The 23,198-nt window shown below is 37.2% G+C and overlaps 1 protein-coding gene across 1 annotated transcript in view; it reads right to left on the reverse strand.

Annotated features, from left to right (window-relative positions):
* IQCM (IQ motif containing M) overlaps window positions 1–23,198 on the reverse strand; it is a 377,986-nt gene that overhangs the window by 86,895 nt on the left and 267,893 nt on the right. Inside the window, exon 8 of the mRNA XM_043972282.1 lies at window positions 1,339–1,452. Within this exon, the coding sequence (XP_043828217.1) occupies window positions 1,340–1,452 (113 nt within the window). The 3' untranslated portion in view covers window position 1,339. The remainder of the gene's footprint in view (window positions 1–1,338; window positions 1,453–23,198) is intronic.

The following is a 23,198-nucleotide window of genomic DNA, read 5'->3' on the forward strand; positions in this document are numbered from 1 at the left end:
TCACTTAACCCCAATTGCCTCACTAAAAAAAAAAAAAAGAAATATATATTTGGAAATGAGGGTGGTATTAAATCAAAAAATATAAAAATTTTAACAAAAATTGAGTTGGCTCTCACATAAATTACAATAATAATTGCTTACATTTATAGAATATCTTACAATTTAACAATCACTTTACAAAAATTACTTCATTTGATTTTCACAATAGCTCTATGAAATCAGTAGTTCAAATTTTATTATTCCCCTTTGACACATGGGCAAACTAAGGATCTCAAAATTTAAGTGATTCATCTAATATTATGAAGCTGAAAAATAGCAGAGCTGAAATGAATCATTAAAGGTATTTATGTGGAAAATGAATGATTACAATAATTAGTTCTAAGATTAACACTAGTGGTTTATTGTATTGTTGTCAGAGTTTGGTTTTTGGTTTTGGTGTTGTTGGGTTGTGTTTTGTTTTTGTTTTTGTTTTGTTTTTTTGCCAGTCACAGAGCATTGTTACCTCAACACTTTTGCAGATGAACTGCTGCCTAGCCACATCTACACCATTCTCTACTTTTGCTACTGATTTGTTGAAGCCATATTTGTTCGGTCTTTTCTGACTCTTTGTGACCTCATGGACCATGTTGTCCCTTGGCAAAGATACTGGAGTGATTTACCCTTTCCTTCTGCAGTGGAGGCAAATATAGGTTAAGTGATTCAGGATCACATAGCTAGTAAGTAACTGAGGCCAAATTTGAACTCGGATCTTCCAAACTCCAGGCCCAGCTCTCTATTCCACAATCTAGATGCCTCTGAAACTATATTTAAGCCTTTACACTTATCTCTATGAATTAATCTTATTAAATCCAGCCCAATATTGAGCCTATTGGATTGTAGCTAGAGCTGAGTTCTCTTATTCATCCAATTATCTATCCTGCCTAACTTTGTATGCCTTCAAATATATATATATATTCAGGGGTTCTAAAGGAAGCTCATGCTTCAGGTAAGAATTGGAAATGACTTTCAAGATCTTTTCTAATTCAAATATTGTATGATGCCAACATTTTCTGCCTATATGACAAAGCAAAATCAGCTGTACAACAAGAGACTTTTTGTATGTGGTTTTTTTTTTTCATTGTTACTTGTATTCAGGTTTATTGGTATGATAAAGCAGGTACATACATTTTAAGGGAAGCCACTACATTGCTAACTTATAATATCTTTCTATGCATAGAGATTCTTGCTCTTTACTGTTTTAGCCATCAAATTTGTCCATAGTATGATCTGGATTATTGTTTTTTCCACAAATAAGACGATCCATCACAATGAATTCAAAGATAAAAGGTACTCGTTCACCTTATTCATCTGGTGATTTGAAACGTAGTTTCATTCTCCTCTCTCTCATGGACCTAGCTACTAATTTTCCAACGACCCGAATGTCAGCTTTCTTGATTATTGGGTGTCCAGAAACTAAAAAACAAAATCCATTAATTTGTTGATTAGCAATGAGAAAGACTCTTTCCAATGATATAAATACAAAAATGTTATCTGTTCTGAGTATCTATCATCAGTTGACAACCATTAGCAAATAATTCACAGACTGGCCCAGTGATGGGGACCAACACACACTCTCCTCTTCTCCTCTTCTTCCATCTCCATAACTGCACAGCCAAAAAGAGTTACAGCAGCAGAAATTAATGATACTTCCTCAGGCTTTATGTCCTTTTCTTTCAGACCAGCAGGAGGTAAGCTTCTCTAGTAGAACATAAGCTCTTTGAAAACAAATGATAGCTTAGATGAGAGGCCAGTCAAAATGGGAAAGGAGAAGGGATATCAAATACCATATTCCAAATTCCTAAAGAGCTTCAATAAGTTAAGTTCATTTACACATTAAGGAGTCAATTATTAAGTAAGTTGATTTCAAGGGTGCCTTGCATTTAAGAAACTGAGCAAAATGCAGTCAGTTCATATTAGTTTGTTGCTTATAGAGCCATGAATAGTTTAACAAGTTTATAAAATATTTTGGAACTATGAAAAGAAAAACTTTAAAACCATTCATACATTTTGACCCAGTGATTCCATTGTGGGGTTGATGCCCCAAGGAAGTCACCGACAACAATAAAAGATGTTGGTTTTGTTCAGTTGTTTCAGTCATATCCTACTCTTTCGGAATCCATTTGGGATTTTCCTGGCAAAGATACTGGAGTGATTTGCCATTTCATTCTCCAGCTCATTTTATGGATAAGGAAACTGAGGAAAACATGGTTAAGTGACTTGTCCAAGGTCACACAACGAGCAAGTGTGTGAGGATGGATTTAAACTCATAAAGATGAGTCTTCCTGACTCAAATCCCAATGCTCTATCCACTGCACCACCTAGCTGCCCCATTCATAGTCTACAATCACCACAAGAATGGAAACATTCTACTTATAAACTTGAAAACTGTTGAGCAAATTATGGCATATGAATTTGACAGAATATAAAGAATGTAGAGATATGTTGGGGAAAGTATGAAATGAGGTAGAGGGAATAAAAAAGAATAAAAATAACAATATTCACAATAGCTACTATTATGTAAATAAAGGCAATTTTAAATGACCAAAAACCTCAATATTAAATATCATAGATACAGACTTAGAAAGTACATATATATATATATATATATATATATATATATATATATATATCTTTTAACAAACTATGGAAGTCCTATCTTTTTATTTTTCTTTTATTTTTTTGCAGGGCAATGAGGGTTAAGTGGCTTGCCCAGGGTCACACAGCTAGTAAATGTCAAGTGTCTAAGGCCAAATTTGAACTCAGGTCCTCCTGAATCCAGGGCCGGTGCTTTGTCCACTGAGCCACCTAACTGACCCTGGAAGTCCCATCTTTAACTAACTCCATCGCAATCAGTTCTTTATCTTGTTAGACCAACAAAGAACACATGGAATATCCATTAGCTTAACTTTGGGGGGAAGTCACACAAAATGTACATTCAAGTTTATGCAGAAAGAGATTGGTTGCAAAGTCCCTAAATAGCTTCAATAAATTAAATTCATTTACATTAAGGTGTTAGCTATCAAGCAAGTTAACTTCAAGGGTATCATGTATTTTAGAAACTAAGCAAAATCCTGCCAGTTCATACTAGTTTGCTACTTGTAGAGTTTTGAATAGCTTCAATGTTTGGAAAACATTTTGGAACTATGAAAAGAAAAATTACAAAATTATTCTTACGTATTGGCACAGCGATCCCACCATCAGGTTGATGCCCCCAAGGCAGCCATTGACAACAATAAAATATCTTTTCTGTATGAAAGTATTCATTGTGGCACTATTCATAGTACCCACAGGAAATGCCTATGGTATACCTATAAATGGTGAGTCTATAAATAATAAATTGTTGAACAAATTATGCCATTTGAATATGATGAAATATAAAGAAAATAGAAATATTGGAAGACTTTTATGAAGTGATACAGAGGGAATACACAAGAGTCAAAACAACAATATATATAATAACTACAATTATACATATGAAGGTAATTCTAAATGATTACAAAACTCAATAGTAGACAATGTAGATACAAACAATAAGTGTAAATGTGTCCTATAGTTTAACAAACCATAGAAGTGGAAGGTGTTACATACTATCCCTCACAAGCACCCCTTTATATTAGACCATGCACCCATGGCAAATCCAGTAGCTTTATTTTTTTGGAGGGTTATGTAATATGCACGTTTAAGGTGATTCAAATAGAGATTGTTTGGAATTAGTGAAATAATGGAAGTTGTCCCTTTATTGGCCTGGAATCAATAACAGATTACCCACAATCAGTTCCCAACAAATCTGTTTCTGATAAGAGCATATAAAATAATTGGGGTCCAGTTCTTTGGTGTGTGTATGCATGTGCGTGCGTGTGTTTGTGTGTCTGTGTGTGTACCTATAGATAATTTTTATATTAGTGCCCATTATGGCAGGGGGAAATGACTAAAATTAGAGTTTATTGAAACAAGAAAGCAAAAGCTTTAATAACCCAAACTCTGAAAATGAAACAAGCATCAGTCAAACTAGTGCATGTGTTTTGAGTCAGGCTTCTTGGGATTGCTCATTAGATATTTGTCAAATCAAATCAGATACAAAAGCCAGCTTCCTCCTCCCTATGATCCCTCATTACCTTGTTGTGGAAATAGATAGGATGATACCTCACTATATTATCACAGGATGCTTAACAGTAGGGGCATTAGGACTATCTTTCCCTGCCAATGGCTGATACTCTTTCCTCTGTGTCATGCTACTTCTCTTATGTATTGATTTAGAACATTAGTCTCTCTGGCTTCAGCTTGTCCATCTATGAACTGAGAGGAATGAACTTGATTAAGGCAGAATCCAAAGCCTCACTCATCCAAAGAGCTCTGTGGATAGATTTAAATAGGTCCATGAATTTGTTAGACAGATAAGCAGATAGACAGAAAGAAAGAAAGACAAAAAGATAAATGAATGGATGGTTGCATGGATGGATGGATGATGGATTAATGATGAATAGATGATGGATAAATGCATAGATGCTTAGATGGATGGATGGATGGATGGATGGATAGATAGATAGATAGATAGATAGATAGATAGATAGATAGATAGATAGATAGATAGGTAGATCGTTTCCTTTGTAATTCTATGTATTTTGTTTTATGCATTTTAAAAAAAACAATTGTCAGAAGGCCTACATAAGTTTCACCAGACTCCCAAAGGACTCTATGACACACACAAAAATATGAAGAACCCCTGGACCAGATGATTCCTAAAATCCCTCCTTGATCGAAGTTTCTTGATTCTGATATACTAAAAGTGAGTTGCTTCCTTTCTTCTATGATTAATTAAAAGCATTAATTTTTATTTTCTTTTATTTAGCTAGGTGATGTAGGACAAACTATTACTTTAATATTGTTTTGAATTTTCTCATAGGATATAATACAAATCCTATAAGCTATAATTTAAAAGAGTCTGATTCTAGCCGACTTTTCCAGACCTATTTCGTTATTCCCCTTCATTCACTATGTTTCAGCCAAAGTAAACCTCTGGTTCTTACCAAACCTTATCTCATCCCTTTTAACATTCAGAATCCCCAACCCACCCCAGACCAGTGCCTGGAACCCTCTCCCTCCTTGTCAATGGCTTAGCTAAGAGGTGTCAAATGCAATTTGCAGGGCTCACAACCCTCTATGTATGAACCTGATTAAAATGTAATTGGGAAATATTTAACAAAATAATTAAACACAAAGTAAGACATAGATAATTTTAATATGCAGTTTTCTAAGTCATATGTGACCCACGGAAATTCTTCTATCTGGCTTAGTGGCCCCCATTTCTATTTCAGTTTGACACCACTAGCTTAGCTCCTCTTCCTTCAAGGCTCTGCACAAGTGCTACTTATTTCATGAAGCTTTCTCTGATTCCTCCAGCTTAATGGAGAGTATTCCCTCAAATTTTCCTACTTTTCTTTGAATCTCTATCTTTCCCCTCTTATATTCTATTTAATATCATGGTTGTATCATATTCCTCTTAGTAGATGCTAAACTACTTGAGGGCAGGAATTGTGTGTTTGCTCATTTTCATAATCCCAATACTCTTTAAAGTACTTTGCACATAGTAGATATTTCACAGATTGAAATGCTAATGCATAATAACAGGGCTAATAATTCCCCCATGCAGTGAAAAGATACTATACTCCTGGCTACCATGTGCCATATAATATTTTTTTACATTTACTAATTTTATTTTTAATTAATGAATAAAATGAGCATTTCCATAACATTATATAATAAAAAGATGATTGCTCATGAATCTGCCAATCTATTATATACAACTAGCTATTCCTTTAAATATATAATAAAATTGTCATGTAAATTTCATTTTTCCCCTTTTTTTCCTTCCTTCTCCACTCCATCCTAAAGATGGCTACTGTTAGACACAAATATATGTAAAATCATTCTATACATACTCCTATCTAGCCCTTCTTTCTCTGGATGCAGATGGCATGTTTGTTCCTATGTCCTTTTTAAAAGGAATCCTTGTTGACTAAGAGCTAGGATCATATGATTCTGAACTGAAAAGATGTTAGCAATCCTCCATCTTCCTCCTTCCCTTTCAAAGTTGTGGCTCTCTCAAGGTTGCTCAGGTGGTTAGGTGACAATAAATGCTACTTCAGTGGTTACTCTGGCCAGAGATAAGAACAATAATAATTATATTTATGTGTGTGAATTCATCTGTTTAGTGAATTCCCAGTGTGGAAATTCCTTCCACCCATAGGGTGCTGAAACAACTCTATAATCATAGTCCTAAACAGTGACCTATAACACTAACCGGTACTGGGTCCCGTGGCTGATATGTGTCAGAGATAAGACACTAAACAACTTTGTTGAAAACAAAGGTCTCCCAATGCCAACACCAGTCCTCTGTTGGTCATATCAGAAATAACTCTCAACAACAAAAATAATAAGAACTAAAGTTTACATTTACATAAGCAACAATTTAAAGTTTATAAAGCACTTTGTGTCCATTATCTCCTTTGATCCTCACAACAAACTATAAGGTATTTTTACACCCCTTGTACTTTACAGATGAGGAAATTGAGGCTCTATTGGGTTTGAGTGACCAGCACATGGTCAAATAGCTAGCACCAAAAGCATGATTCAAACTCAGACATCCCCTGCAGCAATTCCAACACTCCTTCAACCATAATAAATAAAAACATCCAAGCAGGCATCAAATATTCATTTGTTTCCTGCTATGTGCCTGCCCATGTGACTTTGAGAAAATTACATCTCCTCTGGACCTCAATTTCCTCATCTAGAAAACAAAGGAGTTGGAGATGATATGTAATGCCACTTCCAGTTCTAAGTCTATCATTCCCTAATAAGCCTGCATTTCTAACACCACACTGAATGTCATGGGGTATACAAAATGAGTGAAAGATATTATCTTTAAGCAAAAGGCATTTATAATGAAAATAGATGTAATAAAGATGAAATTGGTAATAAATAAGTAAATATCGAAGGCTTTCATGTTTATTGAAAATTGAGTTTTGGGCAAAGGATTTATTTAAAGGGGAAAGGGAGTACATGGTAGGTGGGGTAAGGAAGCTCAGAGAATGAAAATCCATTTGGCAGTAACTGTATGAAGAAAGACAAAGTACTGATTGGTATAATAAGGGCTATGACCAATTAAGGACTAAACAAAGACTATTACTCATCATCACTTTTTTAACTATCTCCACGACAGCCAACAACATACTAAAAAGTGAAGGGGAAAAAATCAGTATGAGTGGTTGAACTGGATGTCATATCATCACATCCACACTAAAGCAACAGCTCAGTTTCAGCCCAAACTAAAAACAATGCTGGGTTGTTGTTTTTTCACCCATTTTATTGTAACTGGGTGATTTCAGGTCTACAAATTTACTGGTCTGTTCTTCTGAATATACTTTCACCCACCCAGGTTTTGGTATGACTTATGACTTCAGCTGATTTAAACAGAACACCCATACAACATACATTTAATGTTACTGTTGCTCAGTTATTTCAGACTCTTTGTGGCCTCGTTTTGGGGTTTTCTTGGCAAAGACACTGGAGTAGTTGACCGTTCCTTCTCCAGCTCTTTTTATAAGAGGGAAACTAAAGCAAATAGGGTTCAATGAATTGCCCAGAGTCATACAGCTAGTAAGTGTCTAAGGACAGATTTGAACTCAGTAAGATGGGTCTTCCTGATTCTAAGCCCAGTGGTTTATTCACTGTGCCATCTATTTGCTTATAAGCATTAAATAAACGGCTCCTATGAGCAGAACCCTGCTTTTAATCGCTGGGAGAGATGCCTAGTGTGGAAAAAGACATGTTTCAATAACTGCATACAGATTGCATGGAAATTGCAGGTAACTAACCAACAAGCATTTATTAAGTGCCTACTATGTGCTAAGGACTATAATAGGTGCTAGAATATAAAGACAAAAAGGAAACAATTCCTACTCACAAGATTATATTTTATCAGTATGAGACAATATCTACATATATAAGTATACACAAAATAGATATAAATATAAATTAGTTAAGTATAAGGTGGTTAGGAAAGAAGGGTCATAATATAGGAGAGGGGTGGTAAGTAAGGGCTTCATGTAAAAGTTGGTGCATGAATTGAATCTTCATTCTGTGAAGTGGAAATGAGGAGGGAGTGCATTCCAGATATTCAGGGCAGCTCATGCAAAGGCATGGAGATGCAAGGTCAAATCTCTGTGTGTGTGTGTGTGTGTGTGTGTGTGTGTGTCTGTGTGTCTGTGTGTCTGTGTCTTTGTTTGTGTCTGTGTGTGTGAGGGAGAGACAGAGACAGAGACAGAGAGAGTCAGACAGAGACAGACAGACAGAGAGACAGACAGACACAGAGAGAGAAAGACAGAGATAGGAAGAAGACAAATTTGAAGAAAAATAGTTACAAAATAAAATGGTAGGTAAGATCTTTCTGGGAAGGCATTTAGACCTGGAAGGATAAGGTATGACTTCTTTAGAGCAGATGCATTTGAAGTAGGCTTTAAAAGATGGAATGGGGGGGTGGGGGTGGGGACAAAGGTTCAATAAGTCATGAGAGGTAAGGGGAGAAAACTCCAGCATGACCAACAGTGAACACAAAGGCACAAGGGCAAGAAAGCATAGAACATATTCAGAGGGCAGAGTAGCCAGAATGAAATGTCAAAGTAAACGAATATTTGTTGAACTGAATCAAATTGAACTGAACAGAATGGAACTGAAATGAAATGTAGGTGGGACAATTCTGAGAACCCTAAACTATGACTATGTACGTAGTGAGGGAGGTCCTTGGAGTTAAGGTTATCAATAGCATGGGGGAGAAAGAGTCAAGTAACTAAAGTCAACAAAGTAATAGAATAACATGAAGGTTGGTAAGTGAGAGCATAAGGGAAGGATAGAGAAAGGGGTACAAATTAATTGCTAGGATGCTGGAAGAGGAAAGGTGGAGTTTTGTAGGGGAATGGTCTAGAAGCCAAGTGAGCATGAAGGCATATGTTAGACCCTGTGCATTTAAGGAGATTGGTAAATTGCTTAAGCTTGGAAGGTTCCCAAGGATGGATCAACTTTTCCAGGAAAATTCAATGTTTGCTTAAGAAAGGAAGTAGAAGAAATTGTTGGAAATGTTAGAAAAATTGGTACATATAATTCCTTTCCTGAATCCCACTTTCATCTTCTTCAGGAATCAAACATTCATCATACTTTTATTATTCTCTCCTAATTTAACTATGGTATCACCTTTTATGTCTAAATCATATACCCATTTTGACCTTATTTTAGTATAAGCTGTAAGATGTTGGTCTATGCCTAGTTTCTACCATACTATCTTCCAGTTTTCCCAGCAGTTTTTGTCAAATACTGAGTTCCTATCCCAGAAGCTGGAGTCTTTAGGTTTATCAAACAGTACATTACTAAAGTCATTTACTACTGTGTCCCCTGTGCCTAACATATTGTGAGAATTGGAGCTCCACCAATCTGCTGAGAAAGACATTGCAGGGAAGCTCTGCCCTGAGGAAAAAGCATGAGGTGACCTTTCTGGGGTTTCGAGGTTGGATTGGTGTCCAAAAGTTGTGCCTGACATCTGTGGGTCACGTCAATCAATGTTACCAGCCAATTAGCTTGGAGCTGTGTGCATGTGTACAGCCCTGCTTCCTGTTTGACAAAGGGCTTCTGGGAGAAGCGACAGAAGAATCGGGGCTTTTTGTTTCAAGAACCTGCAGTGAGCGGGAGGAAAACTCTCTTTCTCTTAGATAGCTATATGAAGGCAGTTTTTCTTCTCTCTCTCTGTCTTTGCTAATGCCTAATATACTTTAATAAATGATTAATGCCCAAAGACTGGTGCTAAATCTTTTTTTTTAATCTAAGGCAACCACAACGGAGAAGGCCGAACCCTTTGATCTTCTGATCTTCCACTTGGGTAAGGAATTTTCCCTATTTTCTAATGTGCTGTCCCTTTAAGTTTTAAATTAGCAGCTAAGTATATACTTTACCTCTTAAGTACCCTTTTTCTAATTTTAGCCTTCTATTTCCACGTGTTTCTCCCTTTTATTGTTTCTAATGGATCAAAAAAGCCTCCTGAGTTTTCATTACAAAAAAGGGACTGATGATACAACATACCACATATTTTGGGGGTCCACCCTTGAGAAAATGACCACAGCATGGGACTCATAAGGTACCGATTCAGCCAGGCATGAAAAAAGCAAGGCTTATCAAACTGTGTTTTATGTGGCATAAAAAATATTTTAGCTTACTGGAAAATAATGGTTAGAGAATAGATCTTTTGACCACTTAACACTGGAAACTCTACAAATAATCCTGCACTTTGAGTCCCCCAAAGATTTAACTTATTGGAACTTCTGGAATGTAGCAAATAAGGAATTGACCAAACGGGGAGAAAAAGAGGGGGACTCTGAGCCTGAACTTGAATGCAAGCCTGTCTCTCAGGCTGAAACATAAACCAAGGAAATAAAAAAAGGAAAAAAGAGAAAATTCATGTGTAGAGGAGACAGAGAGGATAAAAATTCTTCCCCTTCAAGAGATCCCCACCCAAGATAAAAGGGGTATTGTAGTGAAGCCCAGGCACTATATACCTTTTGGCCCCAAAGATTTAAGTTTATGGAAACAAGAAATTCCTAAATTTGATGAGGATCCCATAGCAGTTTTCTGCCAGTTTAGGGCAATTTTCAGATATCAGCCCACTTGGAATGATGTTCATGATCTCATGGAAATGATATTATCCCCAGGAGAAAGAGCTAATATAATAGCTACAGCAAATTCCTTGGAAGCAATGGGAAAAGTTGATATTAGATGGCCTGTAGAAGACCCCGACTCGGACCCCAAAATCCCTAGGCATTTTGATATGTTGAAGAATGCAAGGAAAACATTGCTGAAGGGGAATCCTGTGCTAGAAAGACTGATTACTGGCAAAAATTTATAGATAAGTTCAGGGACCTGATGAGAAACCTAATATGAGAGGTTGTGTAAGCATGTCAGGCAATGTGCTAGACTAGACCCATTAGATGCTAGAAATGCCCATATTATCTGTTCTCCTTTTATACACCAGTCTTTACCCAAAATACAGAAATATTTTGAAAGGCAGTGTCCAGGCTGGAGTAGTTTGAATACTGACAGACTTAAAGAAATAGCAACATATATTTATGAAGGAAATGAGAGGGAGGAAAGGAATAGGCAAAGCATTTTAGCTCCAGTACAGGAAACAATGAGGCAGTGAGGCTGGGTAGTTGAAAATCACTATCAACCCCAGAATCACTATCAACCCCCTAAATTTTGCCATTACTGCCATAAACAAGGATACTTTATGTGATTTTGGAGGATTATGAAAAGAGAACAGAACCAAAACAGTTATAGTTTCTCTCAGAGGAGTACAGAGAGGCAGAACCAAAATAGAGATAGATCTTTTCAGGGGGGGGGTACAGAAAGACAGAGAAAAAACAGACCCTTTCAGAGAGATATAGGTGAGTAGAATAGAAACAGTTGCAGGCTCTCTCAAAGGATCTCAAAGTATAGATCAGAGAGATATAAAAGATTGATGGTGTATGGTGGGGGTGGGGGATTGGAGAGGACAGTAGAATCTCAAGATTTTACCTTTCCAGACCCTAAAATGTTTAGCCCTCTTGTGCCAGCCCATTCCTCTCCCCAAAGTAATGAGCCCCATGTAACCTTTAGAGTTGGAGATACTTATTATGATTGTTTATTAGATACAGGAGCCTCAAGATCAATCCTAGTGAGCAAACCTGACATTGAATGCACACCTACTGGATCTCTGAATATAGTGGGCATTTCAGGAAAAGCCCAATCTGTTGCAAAATTAAGGGCTCACATAGTGAATCTGGGCCCATTAACAGTAGAACATTCATTCCTACTTATGCCTGACTCTCCTGCAAACCTATTAGGCTGTGGCCTCTTTTGTAAACTTAGAGAAACCATATCTTGTTCTCCAGATGGTGGCATTTCCCTGGAAGTGCCAGAGGATACAGTCCACTTACTGCCAATTTTGATCTCAAACATTCAAGAAACAGTAGAGAATAAATTTGAAATCCCTTCTGATACTCCTGAGTCCCTATGGGCTTCCTCCTCTACTGACATAGGTCTCCTTAAATCTGCTGTGCCTGTCACCATTAAGGCCAAAGGTGGCCCAGCACCATCCATTCCACAATATCCCTTATCTAGAAAAAGCCATTGAGGGAATTTCTCCCATAATTGAGGCTTTGACAAACCAAGGTATAATTGTCCCATGCCCTTATTCCCCATGAAATAGCCAGTTAAAAAACCCAAGCCTGGGGCAAATGGCAAACCTGTTTACTGTTTTGTACAAGATCTGTGAGCAATTAATTCCTATGCTATACCTTGATATCTGCTAGTACCAAACCCTGCTATTATTATTTCCTCAATCCCATGTGAAACAACATGCTTCACAATGGTAGATCTCTGCTCTACTTTCTTTTCTTTTTTTTTTTTGTGGGGCAATGAAGGTTAAGTGACTTGCCCAGGGTCACACAGCTAGTAAGTGTTAAGTGTCTGAGGCCACATTTGAACTCAGGTACTCCTGAATCCAGGGCCGGTGCTTTATCCACTGCACCACCTAGCTGCCCCTCTACTTTCTTTTCAATACCAGTACAACAGGACACCCAATATTTGTTTGCCTTTACCTGGAAGAATAGACAGTGGACTTGGACCAGACTCCCACAGGGGTTTGTTGACAGCACACACTATTCTCTCAAATTTTGCAGCAGGATTTAGCCTCCATTACCTTTATTTTTTTTTTTAATGTATGAGCCTCCATTACCTTTAAAGGTTCTACTTTAGTCCAATATGTAGATGACTTACTCCTGGCTGCACCTAATGCTGAGGTTTTCCAGGAAGACAGCCAACACCTGTTTTTAGAGTTGCACAAATGAGGCCATAAGGTCTCTAAGATTAAAGTACAATGGTGTCTACCTCAGGTGGAATATTTGGGTTTTGTTTTGGCTGCTGGCACTTGATCCATTGTTCCAATTCTCTGCTCCCTCTACTAAGAAGCAGCTAAGGGCCATTCTGGGAGTAGCTGTATATTGTAGACAATAGATAGCCTCTTCTGGTGAAATTACTAAGCCTCTTATGTTTCTAACCAAAAATTCTGTCCCAGAACCTTTACAGCTGGATTCCCAGCATCTTTCAGCTATAACAGAATTAAAAAGGGCCTTGTTATCAGCACCTGCAATAGGACTCCCAGACTATAGTAAGTCTTTTACTCTTTTTGTACATGAACAGAAGGGAGTGGCTTCTGGGGTCCTGACTTAAAAATTAGGACCTGTCCAGAGCCCAGTAGCTTATTATTCCACCCAACTTGATTTGGTAGCCACTGGGGCACCACCTTGCCTTAGGGCAGTCATGGCTACAGCCTTTTTGGTAGAAAAAGCCTCTGATCTGGTCTTAGGTAACCCTCTTATCATGCAGTACCCTCATGATGTTGAGGCTCTCTTACTACGTCATAGGACACAGGCTTTTTCAGATCAAAGGCTCACTAGATATGAAGTAACCCTGCTAAGGAATGAAAGAATCACTTTAAAGCATTGTACAGTTCTTAACCCAGAAACACCACTCCCTGACCTGCCACTCTAAGGGGACATTTGGCATGACTGCACCTCCCTAGTTGACATATCTGAGAAACCTCGTGATGATCTTTTTGACATACCCTTAGAGAAACCTGATTTTATTTTCTATACTGATAGATCCTCTTTTATGCATGCGGGTACCCATTATACTGGTGCTGCTATAACTTCTGATTATGATACTATCTGGGCAGCTTCTCTGCCTTCACATCTTAGTGCACAGGCTGCTGAACTTGTGGCTCTCACACAAGCCTATTCTCTAGCCAGAGGAAAAAGTGCTACTATCTATGTGGGCTCTAGATATGCGTTTAGTATGTGCCATGCTGTAGGAATGCTTTGGATGCAAAGGGGATTTTTAACCTCTGCTGGCAAAACTATTGCTAATGGAGAATTTATTAAAGATCTCCTATCTGCCTTAAAACTCCCATCTGCCTTAGCTATTGTTCATTGTCCTGCTTATACTGGAAAAAGTGACCCTGTTTCAAAAGGGAATGAACGAATGCTAAGGAAAAAAGTTAAAAAAAAAAAAAAAACTTGGGGCAGCTAGGTGGCGCAGTGGATAGAGCACCGGCCCTGGAGTCAGGAGTACCTGAGTTCAAATCCAGCCTCAGACACTTAACACTTACTAGCTGTGTGACCTTGAGCAAGTCACTTAACCCCAATTGCCTCACTAAAAAACAAAAAATCATTATTAAAAAAAAAAAAAGAATGACTCATCAACTTACCCAGGATCAATAATAATGTATGCTAAGGAAAAAAGTTAAAAAAAAAAAAATGGAATGAACGAGCTGATACTGCTGCTAAGCTTGCTGCTTTGGAAGCTGCTGAACATGTATTTAATCTTTCTTCTGATGATGATGTTTCCATTTCTCTTACTTATGATAAGTCTGAAGTAGAGAAGTGGACAAAGAAATTCAAGGCTAAAGAAGTCAATGGGATATGGGTGACTCCAGCGGGGAAGCCACTTCTCCCCCAGAGCTTCAGGCCAAGAGGAGAACTACATATATCACCTTATGAGATGCTTTTTGGCCATCCCCCTATACAAGCAAAACCTTTTCCCCCAGTATATACATCATTGGGGGGGGGGTGACACCTCTGTTGCTTCCTATATACAGGAATTTCAAGCCAGACTAGATGAACTCCACAAGGCAAGAGCAGCAGTACAGGCTGACCCCTTGGACTTCTCCTTACATGATTTGAAACCAGGAGACAGTGTACATATCAAAAATTTTCAGTGGACTAGTGGGACCCAGCTAGCTTGGGAAGGTCCTTTCCAAGTATTGCTAACAACTCTGACTCCTATCACAATCAGAGAGAAGGACACATGGATACATTGCTCCCACATAAAACCAATACCAGCACATGTAGACCAAGGCCCAGAGAATTTAAGTGACATGTAGTAAACTTCAGAGCCAGGATCTTTACTTTAACTCTATATTTTGAGGTCCTTGCTATCTCAAAGTGGGATAGTGAAAGCTGTGGTTAAATTAAAGTAGCAGTGTGCCATACAAATTGCACAAGAGTACTATGGTCAATGAGAATAATGAGAAAATCAATATTATATGGTATACAGTAAAATAACCCAGGATGGACCCTGAGGTAATTCTTTTGTATATAAAAGGACTCGTTTGGATGTTTGTCTCACTGTAACCAGTGGAAAGACATTCAAAGGGAAAGGAAAGTGACAAGCGATTACCATTGTAGCTTAACAAACCTAAGGTGAATATTAGAAAGATGAGTTCTTTTTTTTTTGCTCTGTGGGGCAATGAAAGTTAAGTGACTTGCTCAGGGTCACACAGCTAGTAAGTGTTAAGTGTCTGAGGCTGGATTTGAACTCAGGTCCTCCTGAATCCAGGGCGTATTTTATCCACTACGCCACCTAGCTGCCCCCATAATGTATTTGTGTTTTTAGAGTTTTAACTGACTAGGCTTACTCTAGACAATTTTTTTTTTTATCACAAATGTTCATTGGAATTGACAAAGGGACAGGTTCCAGAGACTACAGTAACAAATTACATTCAAGAAGCAGCATAAAAGATAGCATCCTTGAGATATATTGACTGTAAACAGAAGTGGCTCAGTCAGATAACCAAAACAAAGCTAGTGGATGCAACTTACATGATAGGTTGGTACATACATAAATTTAATAGATGTAGAGGAAGGCTACCTTATCATATTCGGTTGATTATCTTTGGAGGATTTATCAAATGAGGTAGACAAGAGTCACACGGGATGAGAGGGCGTTGATGAGTTATTATTTGGACCCTTGAAAGGAGCTCTCATACTAAAGCAATCATCAATCCATTGAAATAATAAAGTATACAAATATTAATTGAAATGCAGAATGTTGGAGTTGGAAAGAACATGACAAGTGTTTAAATTTAATACGTTTATTTTTACAGAGGTAGAAACTGAGACCTGATCTTTTCAAAGTTACACAATAAGTCAGTGAACATTTATTCCCAAAATAAGTCTGAAGGGACTTAATGTGATATGATGCCTTTCAGCTGTACAGTGAGGTATAGTGGAAAAATCGCTAGTCTTAAAGTTAGAAGACATGGAAACCACTCATGTATAATATGTAGCCAGGAAACTCTGTGAGTCTGAGTGAGTTACTTCATTTCTCTAAATCCATATGTAAAATGGAGCTAATAATCCTTGATTGTTTATCAAAGAGTTGTGGTGATTAAAATTCTTTATAAACCTTATGGAGCCTTATAAATATTAACTCTTATTATTAATGTTGTCATGATCTGGAATAATCAAGAAGGGAAGTGAGTCAGCCATTAGATGGTAAGCTCCTTGAGAGCAGGGGCTATCTTTTGCATTTTTTGTATCCCCAAGTCTTAGCATAGTGCTTGGCACATAAAAGGTACTTGATAAATTTTTGATTAATTGATTAAGTGCCTATTAGGTGAAGGTAACTGTGCTAAGTACTTAGAATATAAGAGAAAGGTAAAAGACTATCCATGTCTAGCAGCATTGGCAGGACTTTCACGTAACAAAGAAATAAGATTATAACATGTAATGTGAGCAACAGACACTATCGCCTTTTCCCATAACATAGTAGCAATACCTCAATTTCATCCTTCAGAAGGTGAAGAATTTGGCAGAGATAGATGAAGGCTGGGAAAATCTTAGAACAGGAAATCGTTTAAATATCAGAGGTTTGAACAACTCTGTTCCTCTTTCAAAATGGGAGGGAATAGTAAGTATATGTAGTTTTTAAAAATCTGTGAAGTAATTTCTCAAGGGAAAAAGAAAAAAGAAAAACCTGAAAGAACCAAATATTATTATACCCTCCACAATTAGACACTGGAACAGAAAATGTAAAGTAAAAGAACAAACAAGGAAAAGACCTCATAGACTGAATCAGTGATAAGGTAAGAAATGAAATAAGAAAACAAAATGAAAGGATTCAACCAAATCGGGATTCAAATTCTGCTTCTGATACTGTGTGAACTTGTACAGATCATATAACATCCCAGCATCTCAGATTCTTCATCTGCAGAATGAGGGGATTGGTCTACATGACCCCTGAGGTCCCTTTGAACTCTAAATATACAATACTATGATCCTGTAATCTTTGAAAGTGATGAAAAGAAGGAAGGATAACAATGGAAAGATGAAGATGAGAAGTTTCAAATAATGGAAGCTTTTTATCTTAAAAATCTTAACAGATTCAGATTCTTAAAAAGTTACAGAAAACATCCAAGATGAGGATTTACCCCATACTTTTAATCAAAGAATTAAAACAGAAAAATCAACTGGCCTAAGGTATAGACAGAATTGTTATGTAAATTGGTTTATTGGCATAGTGCATAAGAAGCAATGATGAAGAAGCCTCAGTCTTCAGCAGTTCCTCCTCTCCCTTCTTCCTGCATTCCTGACTCCCTTCTCCTCAACCCTGTCCTTCTGTCTTTCTCTTTTTTGCCACTCTCTCTCACATTTACATGCACACTCTAAAAACCAAACTCCTGAATATTAAGAACAATCCATCACAAAGGAGCTTAGCAGTCTTATAAGGAACTGTCTTCAGAGTCGTATTTTCCCTGCTTTGAATGAACCAAGAATCTTCTTTATCATATATTCAGTGTGAGGCACTCCTTGGGAGCTAGTGCTCCCTTGACCAATAGAGATCACAATCCATCTCTCCCTGAGCAGATAAACAAATTCAAAGGAAGAGCAGAGATCTGGAGCTGGAAGGGACAAGAGGCTACCTAGTCCAACTTCTTTATTTTGGAGATGAGGCAACTGATACCTAGAGAGGCAAATGACTGGCTCCCAAGGTCATAGAAAGAGGTAGAGCTGGGATCTTGGGTTGTTGCTGAGGCAAGCTAAAGTTAAGTGACTTTTTCAGAGTCACACAGCCAGTATTTGTCTGAGACAAATAAAAAAAAATGAACTCAAGTATTTCTGACTCTGGACTCAGTGTTCTATCCAACACATCACTTAGTTGAGTGGTCAGAATTATACTCCAGAAGCTCCTTCTCCATCAAAAACTAAGACATGAGAAATTCCCATATTACATCTATGGAACCCCAGATATCCTTGAGAATTTAACAAATAAGTTCCTGTAACTGGATCAGTCTCACAGATTAAACAGTTGATCACATTAACCTGGATATAACATGAGTACATCTATATATAAGAACATTTTAAATACATATTGATTCGATCTCCAACATACATCGTTGTTGTTCAGTTGTTTGTGTCACGTCTGACTCTTTATGATGCCATTTGAGCTTTTCTTGGCAGAGATACTGGAGTGGTTTGCCATTTCCTTCTCCAACTCATTTTATAGATGAGGAAACTGAGGCAAGCAGGGTTAAATGACCTTCCCAGGATCACACAGCTAGTAAGTGTTTGAAAGCAGAATTGAATTTATTTCTTTCCGACTACAGGTCTGGTGCTCTATTTACTGCACCACCTAGCTCCCCCCCAACATATATACCACGTACACATATCCAAATATAAATAACATACAATATCCAAAGTGCATATGACAAAAAGCTTTCAAAATATAGAGACGTGGAGGAAGAAATTAAAACCATATGGAGGGGCAGCTAGGTGGCGCAGTGGATAGAGCACCGGCCCTGGAGTCAGGAGGACCTGAGTTCAAATCCGGCCTCAGACACTTAACACTTACTAGCTGTGTGACCCTGGGCAAGTCACTTAACCCCAATTGCCTCACTTAAAAACAAAAAAAACAAAAACAAAAAACAAAAAGCAAAATCATGTGGGAAGAATATTAGAGGCTTATTATCCCCACCAGCTTGTCTACCACTAAAGTCACCCCAAAACTGTTGTCAGTAAGCCTAGATAAAATGAGCTTATATCCTAAAACTTTCATTTGATTCTCAATAAACATCCACCAATCTACCACCCAAATTTCATCCACCTATGCAGTGGTCCACAGAACACTAAATAAAGAATAAGAATGGAGAGTGAATTATCCCAGGATCCCAGGATCCCAGGACCATTTCTATCTGAACTAAACTGAAAAGAGGAGAACCAGATTCTAATAAAAACAATAGTTCTCATTTATAAGGTACTTTAAGATTTTTGAAATGATTTACATATATAATGTAGTTTATTCCTCACAACTACTTTATGAGGTAAGTGGTATTATATACTAATTATACAGATGAGAAAACTAAGGCTTAAAGCATTTAAATGACTTGTCAAGCCTAAAAGTATCTGAAGTAGATTTTAAATTTATTTATTTATTTTGCCATTACATATAAAGATAGTTCTCAACTTTTGTTTATACAAGCTTTCCAATTTCAGATTTTTCTCCCTCCCTCCCTCCCTCCCCTCCCTCCCCCCTCCCCTAGACAGCAGATAATCTGATATAGGTTATATATATATATATATATATATATATATATATATATATATATATATACACACACATAATAACATTAATCCTATTTCTGCATTAGTCATGTTATAAGAGAAAAATCAGAGCAATGATGAAAAACCTCAAAATAGAAAAAACAACAGCACCAAAAACAAAAGAAATAGTATGGTTCATTCAGCATCTATACTCCAAAGTTCTTTTTTTTTTCTTCTTGGATTTGGAGATCCTCTTCTATCATGAATTCCCTGGAACTCTTCTATACCATTGCATTGGTGAGAAGAATATAGTCCATCACAGTAGATCAACACTCAATCTTGATGATACTGTGTACAATGTTCTTCTGGTTCTGCTCATCTCACTCATCATCAGCCCACGCAAGACCCTCCAGGTTTCTCTGAACTCCTCCTGTTCATCGTTTCTTACAGCACAATAGTATTCCATTGTATTCATATACCACAACTTGTCCAGCCATTCCCCAATTGATGGGCATCCCCTCAATCTGAAGTAGATTTTAAACAAATGTCTTCCTAAATCCAGGTCCAGCAGGGAAGACTTGGGTTCACATATCACCTCATTTTATTAAGAACACCTACCTCCATGATCTTGGCCAAGATACTTCTCAGAGCCTCCCTATTCTCAGTCATAAAAAATGAACATAACAGCACTTGCAACAGATACCCAAACTCATGGGGTCCTTGAAAGAAAAAGAGTTTTAATATTCCAAAGCACCACACACATGTGCTATTATTCTTGATCAATTGCAAATATGTCAAACAAAGCAATAGAGAAACAGGATACTCTCATCGCCTGAGAATTGTCTTCTGGCATATGAATTTAATCTTAAATATCAAATAGATAAACAGATCTTATGCACTGATTGGCTGGAAACTGCATCGTTACAAAAGAATTTCATGTTATCACTTGGATAGAAACTAATAGAAATAAAAGAGCCAGGATGGAGATATATTGGGAGGGGACAGGAGAGGTGGGTTTAATGTCTCATGGGTAAGCAAATATCTGACTTAACTGCCTAATGGAGAGAGATGGAAACCAAAGCTAATGCAGATTTAGAATATAAACTGTTTAAAAAATCTTATGCAAAAGAATGGTAAAGAAGAGTGGTATCATCATAGCAGCAAAGGGAAAAACCTGTTTAGAGAAAGCTTAGTAAGATACTCAACTTAACAAAGTAATCCCAAAGGCATTCGAGGATGGAAAATGGAAGGAATATAATCAGAAGAAAATAGACAAGACATAAAAATCATTTTAAATACTTTTCTCCATAAAAGATAGTAGACCTACCACATTTGGACCCTAACATCACCACACAATTATACTAACTGAGGAAACAGAAATGGAAATTAACAACAGCCAATATTAGCTAGCATTTATACAGCATTTTAAAGTTTGGGAAATGCTTAAATATATTATCTCTCTTTTTTTGTGGGGCAATGAGGGTTAAGTGACTTGCCCAGGGTCACACAGCTAGTAAGTGTCAAGTGTCTGAGGTTGAATTTGAATTCAGGCCCTCCTGAATCCAGGGCTGGTGCTTTATCCACTGCGCCACCTAGCTGCCCCTAATATATTATCTAATTTAATCCTTCCGACAACTCTGTGGCAAAGGTATATTGTTATTTCCATTTTAGAAATGTGGGAACTGAAACTGAGAGGGTTAGTAAATTGCTCAGCGTCACACAGCTAGTAAGTGTTTCAGGCAGGATTGCAACTCAGGTCATCCTGATCCTAAGTCAAACATTTTATTTATGTGTCACCTAGCTGCCTCTAAATAGAACAAAGACAGGAATATCAGCCAGATTGGATCAAATGCATAAACAAGAATGCAAAAATAATTGTGAGGGCATGAAGTAACCAGTATGCAAGACATCTAATGGAGGAGTAAACAAAAAAAAAACAAAAAAAAAAACAACCTCAGGTCTTACTAATACTAAAAAGGTTGACCAAGATAACATTAATAAGTACTAAACTATATGCTTATTCTTCCATTTATACAAAATCTTTATAGGTCATCTATATACAAATCAAGGGGGTATTCATTGAGAATATTGGTATGGGACAATACTTAGCCACAAACCACATGTGTATCAATTCACAATTTAATTTTTTTTTTTTTAGTGAGGCAATTGGGGTTAAGTGACTTGCCTAGGGTCACACAGCTAGTAAGTGTTAAGTGTCTGAGGTCAGATTTGAACTCAGATACTCCTGACTCCAGGGCCGGTGCTCTATCCACTGCGCCACTTAGCTGCCCCACAATTCACAATTTAAAAAGAAATGCAGATAATACATCTAGGTCCTAATTATTACAAATAAGAAAGTCTGTGAAGAGGTCTCATTATTTGAAACAGCACTATTTGAAGTTTTAATTATATGTGAAATATGTTAATTGGTTCTAACCCAATGCAAATATGTAATAAAATTTGAATAATGTGACTACTTCATAAGATTCATTAGTCACATTAATCAGCTATAGAATTATGTTTGTTGTTGATGAGGCTTCCTAATTCCATGGACGTTGGTCAAATTTTTTCATCAAAAGTTTGTGTTTTGCAGGAAGAGAGGAGGGGGAAATGGGTAGGGCTAAGACAAAGGCAGTTACAGAAGATGAAAAAGTAATTTCTTCCAAAATAAGCATTGTGCCTCCCAATTCTTTTATTTTAACATGGGAATAATTTAGATCAATATTTTCAATATTTTAAGGATCTATGATTTTTTAGCATATGTGACTATCAAGGGGGTATATAACCTTGGATAAGTCATGTAACCTCTCTAGGTCTGTTTCTTCATCTGTAAAATGCTGTAAGGATTTGGATTAGATGACCATTCAGGTCCCATGAAGCTCTATGATCCAATGAATTCAACTATTTCCAATATGAGAAAAACTTTGAGAAACTGTCCATATCTGAAACTCCTGCAGACATCAATGGAGGTTTGGGGGAAGGATAGGAAGTTGAGGAGTGGGCTTATCTCCAAAAGTTAGGGAATAAAGGAGCAGAAGTCAAAGTCGATGCAATGAATGAATCAAATTGAGAAACATTCTACCTGTACTTATTTAAACTCTGGTGGATATTCTGAACTCTTGCCTTATCTTATACCACTTTTGCTGTTTTGAAAAAAAAATAAAGCTACTTTCCAGATAGAAAAAGAAAAAAATAAGTTGTTGAAAACTATGAAAAATTTCTCTGAGTCTTTTATCTAATGAGACATTATTATACTCATTTCCATTCACTTTGAGTTCTTGGCACTCTGAAATCCTTTCGCAAATAGTCAAATCAGTATCTATAAATATTTTGGACTCCATAACTGCCTCAATTTCAAATACTTAATTCACTCATTTCCATTTGATATGGTCGGGTTAGATTGTCTGTTCCCTCCCTCTTTCTCACTGCACCCTCTAGCCCCCACCCACCCACCCATGCACACACAAAGAGGAGACAGGTAGGTTAAAACAGCTAAAACTACTCGTAGGAGAAAACAGAATACTCTCTGAAACAAGCTCTGCAAATTTCTTTGCGCATTTATATCTAGGTTGCTTATGTTTGTTTCATTTTAAAGGTATCTTTGCCCACCAGAGTAAAAAATAATTCCATTTTTTGAATGACACCAACGCTTGGATTTTGCCCATATTATGGGAAAGGGTTAGGACTGTCTAGAACTACTAA

The sequence above is a fragment of the Dromiciops gliroides genome, chromosome 6, assembly GCF_019393635.1.
Source record: "Dromiciops gliroides isolate mDroGli1 chromosome 6, mDroGli1.pri, whole genome shotgun sequence".
NCBI lineage: Eukaryota > Metazoa > Chordata > Mammalia > Microbiotheria > Microbiotheriidae > Dromiciops > Dromiciops gliroides.